This window comes from Loa loa, assembly GCF_000183805.2.
Source record: "Loa loa unplaced genomic scaffold supercont3.79, whole genome shotgun sequence".
NCBI classification, from domain to species: Eukaryota; Metazoa; Nematoda; class Chromadorea; order Rhabditida; family Onchocercidae; genus Loa; species Loa loa.
Genome location: NW_018108259.1, coordinates 173,527 through 178,786, shown reverse-complemented (window position 1 = coordinate 178,786; position 5,260 = coordinate 173,527). Strand labels below are relative to the sequence as shown.

Below are 5,260 nucleotides of genomic sequence, written 5' to 3'. Positions count from 1 at the left end.
AAAAAAAAAGGAAAAGAATTTATTTGAAAATTTTGTGTCAATATCGTTGTTATACTAAAAAAAAAAATTTTAGTTTGATTTTGGCGACATGTGACAATTATTAAATTTTATTTTGGAACAATTGCTAAAATACTGTTGACAATGAAACTTTGAAAGGCTGTATTAATGAATAGAAATTAATTTTAAGAAGGAATTTTTATTTATTAGCAATTATCAAAATGTTTTCACTAAAAATTTCCGTCTTTATTATACAACTAATTTCCTCTGCCAAAAATCCACCAATGGAAACTTTTAAGGATTTTAATTTTGAAAATTTAACATATAAATATTTTTTGATAATTGATAACTCATATTTGCTTATCAATAAAATCCAAGGCTAATCATTTATCACCACTGATAATAATGAAATTTTCTTGTTTTATTTATTTGAATTTGAAATGATTTGAAATTGTTTGGCAAATTTTCATTTGCATGTAATTATCAGTTATCAATTTAGTAGAATGTTTTTACGAAAAATTTTCGTTTTTCTTACTCATTTAATTTCTTCTGTTAAAAATTTACAAATGGAAAATTTGGAAAAAAAAAAGCCAAAATGGTTATGATAATTTGATATGCTAAGGAAACTAATTATCTAACTTGATCAAATTATTAATTAATTTAATCAAATTATTAATTTGAAATTTTAAATTCATGTTTCGGTTCTATTTTGACCGTTTAAATCTTGGTTTTTTTTGTTTTTATATTTTGTTATTTTGATTTTTATATTTCATATTTTGGTTTTTCTTTTTCCATTTCTTTTTAATCATCCTAACACTTAAAAACTATTTAATCGTGATACGAACATAAAAATGATTCAAAACTTAGGTTCAAAAATGTTAAATGAGAGTAATTAAACATTTGCCGGTTATTATTTGATGTGAATCAATAAGACCGGTTTGAAATATCATTTCGGAATTTGATTTTCGTTTTTTTTTTTTATTTCTTTAAATTTATTACCACCCATATTCAATAGTTCTTATTCAATATTCTATCCGTTTGTTTGCTATGTTTAAATTTTAATTCAAAAAAAAAAAACGAAGAAAATTTTGTCAGCGATAAACAATCTTATTGAATAGGTTTGAAAAAATAAATCTCTTACTTCTATATTAATATATGCATTTAGAAAGTTTTATATTTTATTAGCCTTATACAAATCTGTTAAAATTTTCTCGAATTTCAACATTTTCAAATCTTTAAACTTTTAAAAAATAACTTTTGCAAATCTGTTTTACTAATCTCAATCATTATTAGCTTAATTTTAACAAATTAATTTATGCTATAGCATAATTAGCAAACAAATAGCTATTAGTATTACTCCCCTTTTTTTTCTTTCCGGTTTTTTTTTTTCAATATTATCCTGGAATAAACTATCGTATTACTACTATATGCTTATAAATTATACTTAAAACTATTTCATTAAGTTTTTTTTTTTTTAAACCAAGAATACTGCTGATTAATTCATTTGCTTATATGTGTCATTAATGCTTTAAAAGTTAGTTACAATTCAAATTCAAATTTAGTCATTTCAAATTCTTGATCCTTAGTTTTTTTTTGTTTGCATAAATAATTTTTGTAAAAATTCGTATTTTCTAAAATTGAACATTTTTATAACTTTTTGCAAAAAGTTTTGCTCGAATTTTTGAAATTAATCGAAATTTTTTCCGAATGAACATATTTTGTTTTTTTTTTTCTGCAAAAAAGGAAAATAAAGAAAAAGTACTACTTTAAATATTTAGGGAAATTTATAAAAATTTGATTGCATTGCATTCCTCAACAAATATATTTACATGAGTAATTTATTTTCAAATTGAATTATTAATTTCAATTCTTCGTGTTTTTAATTTACAATTTTGTGAATGGTTGCAAATAATTATTGTTTAATGCTTGCGTAAATTATTTTGAAATTTTAGATTTTAATGAGTTATTGTATAAATTTAAATTTAAATTGCTGAAAATATAATGTTGAGAAAAAATTTTACATATTTCATTAGAATATTGCACGTAAATTACATATACATTTTGATTTATTTTCTTGACGACAACAAAAAATTAAATATTTTGTTCATTTATTTATTTATTTGTTTATTTGTTCGTTTGTTTGTTTTTTTAAAGAAGAAATTAATTGATAGATGCTAAAAGTGCCAGAAATGCATTTGCTTTAAACCAGTAACTTTAATTCCAACTTACTGATTGAAATTTAAATTAAATTTTTAATCAATAGGCTAAAGAATAATTAGCAACATTTTTTGTTAGGACATAATCTTTTTTCTTTTCATTTTTGTTGAATTATTTAAATGGATTGAAGTAGTAATAATTTCGATTGAATAAAAAGAAAAAAAATTAAAATAATTAGCAGAGAATTTGTCCGTTACAGTAAAAAAATTAAATTTGGCATCCTTTCCTAACGGATTTCAAAAATTTGTTAAAAATTTACAGCACAATTAAATACTTTCCATTTTAGATTTCCAGTTTTAACTTTATATTTATGAAGTAAAATTTAAAAACTTAAATATTAAATTAAAATTTAATTTAACAGCAAAATTCTATTATCATTTCGTATTTTTTTCTGGATAGCAATATTGATTAATTTGATCGAAACAAAAAAAAAGAAAGTGAGCTATTAAAAAATCATTTATTTTAATTCCAATTCAATTTTTAATTGTTTCAACAAAAATTCATCCGTTTATTTTATTATTTTGAAATTATAAACTATAAAATGTTATGAAATATTAATTCTGAAATTTTTTTTTGAATTTTTTAATTTAAAATTTTGAATTTTGTATAATTTGTGCAATAAGCAAATACGAAAGTTTGAAATTGCAAAATTTATTATCAAATAATTACTATTATATTTCAGAGAAAGAAAAAAAAAATCACACAATTCTGAGCTGATTCTTTGAAAGGAAAAAGAAATTAATATTCGTTTTTATCATTTAACATTCATTTAATATTATTCAGCCAAAAATGACTTATTAATATTTTTGAATATACATATACTTACATACATTACACAAAATGTTGACAAAATACTGTCGAAAATTTTACAAATAATTTTAAAAAAAATTGGAATAAATTTGAGTCATAGAATATTAATTTGAAGTAATTTTCGATTTGATTATAAATAATAACCAGGTGGTAATCGTGGTTTTGGACAATGATCACAACTACCATTTGCGCCTGCTTCTCCAATTGGTCCTGGTGCACCGGGTATTCCTGGCTTTCCATATGAACCTTGAAGAATAAAATAAAAATAATTTTTCGTTTTTTTCTTTTCCCTTCTCAATTTCGATGAAATAAATTTTGAAATAGGCGAGAAAACGAACCTGCACTACCTTCATCACCTGGTGCTCCCATTACACCCTCTTCTCCAGGTTGTCCTTTTTCACCAGGTGGTCCTGATATTCCTGGCGGTCCCATTTCACCGGGACGACCAGGTGATCCAGGTAATCCTATACTAGATACAAGTTTTCCCGCTTCTCCTTTATTTCCTCTTCGTCCTGAAATTTACAATCACTTATCTCACTGATATGTTTTATTGCTTTCTATCACCGATAACAAAATATAACAAATGCAACTTTTTTCTCATTTGCATATTTCTAATTTTCCAATTAAACATGGGAATTTTCTGGAAGATTTCACAATGTTCTTTGGTCACTAATTACAATTACTTTCATTATTACATATGATTACTTGCTATCTATAATTTACAATGTTGGGAAAAAAAAGTTTCTAACATACCTATTATTCCTGATGGACCTTTTGGTCCTTGTTTTCCTGGTAATCCTTTTTTTCCAGGTTTTCCTGGGATTCCTGGTTCACCTGTTTCACCCGCATATCCTCTGGGACCTTTATCACCGGGAAGTCCTGCTGGACCAGGAGGTCCTGGTACACATTCGTTGATGCATGGTTCCATTATTTGCGATGAATAATCTTGTTCAGAATCTAAATATAAATATATTTATAATTACATATGCACTGGAAAAAAAAGGTTTATTAACGAAATAAAAATAAAAACAAACTTTCTCCAGGTATTCCATTTCGTCCTGGTTGACCATCCAGACCATTTTCGCCATCAATACCAGGTTGGCCAGGTAGTCCAGGTTCTCCCATTTGACAAGAACCTAAAGTGGTCGTGTTGACTTGTAGTATTCCGTTCAAATTCTATTTTAGAAACTAAACGTTGATTCCCAGACTAATCAAATAATTTAATTTATTGAATTTCAATTTTTCGTTGAATTCCAACTTTTTACAATTTTTTTCCATTTTCAAATTTTTTCATTTTCATAATTTTTTCGTATTTTCCCACAAATATTCAATTTATTTCCCGAATGTTTTAAAAAATCAAATTTCAGAAGAAAAAGTGGAAAAAATCTAAATGAGTAAGGTGGAAAATAAAATTAGAAAAGTTAAAACTTAAAATGAATGTAACCTAAAATTAAATTTTTGAAAATTAATAACAATCAAAAACTTTATTAAAGCTGATTTTTATTGCTTAATTAATCCAAAGTTTTAACTGACATTTTTCAGCTTTCATCTTTTTTTTTAGATGGTTATCATAAATTCCATCATAACTATCATGAGTAGTTGATTTCTTTATTTCATCACCATCATATCCATCATTACCGTATGCTCGTTGTAATCTCATCTGATTTGGCACGAAAGAATTTGTATTTGGATTCGAAACAACACCGCTAAAATTTTAATTTAACCATTATTAAATATTTTATTGTCAATATTGTAAATAACACTAATAATATTTATTTTTATCTGAAAATTTGACCCTACCAATGATTTGTTCAATTATTTTGAAAACTTTCAAAATTTTTCATCTAAATTGTTTTTTTTTGATAAATGATTTAATGCATTTATTTTTACTTTTTTTTCTTTCTACTATTATTCATTTTTGAATGAATCGATGAATATTTAAATGAATTTCATATAAATGAATTCATAAATCCAAATTTATAAATTTATGAATAAATTTATCGTAAAATTATCAGTCATACCTGTATTTATGCCGATAAAGCCATCGAGTATTTCTGTTCTCAGATTGTGTGCTGCGAGTAAAACGAATTCCACTATTATGTTCTTTTTCATGTTGCAAGCTCCAAATCGTTGTCCATAAATCTCTATTACGACTCTGTAGTTTTAATAACATTTAATAATAATAATGATAAAAACAATAATAATAATAGCAAAAATAGTAGTAATAATTAATAAT

At 24.3% G+C, this 5,260-nt stretch overlaps 2 protein-coding genes across 2 annotated transcripts; both read right to left on the bottom strand.

The window, feature by feature from the left end:
* Positions 1-3,154: 3,154 nt before the first annotated feature.
* On the bottom strand, positions 3,155-4,149 carry LOAG_17471 (collagen alpha-5(IV) chain; the record flags this gene model as incomplete). Its single annotated transcript, XM_003147877.2, has 4 exons — positions 3,155-3,270; positions 3,363-3,536; positions 3,778-3,981; positions 4,059-4,149. 4 exons carry the CDS (start codon positions 4,147-4,149, stop codon positions 3,155-3,157), a joined length of 585 nt encoding a protein of 194 aa, XP_003147925.2.
* Positions 4,150-4,531: 382 nt separating this feature from the next.
* LOAG_17470 (hypothetical protein) lies at positions 4,532-5,197 on the bottom strand (the record flags this gene model as incomplete). Its single annotated transcript, XM_020450130.1, has 2 exons — positions 4,532-4,730; positions 5,046-5,197. The coding sequence occupies 2 exons, from the start codon at positions 5,195-5,197 to the stop codon at positions 4,532-4,534; spliced, it is 351 nt and encodes a 116-aa protein (XP_020306247.1).
* Between the last annotated feature and the right edge of the window lie 63 nt (positions 5,198-5,260).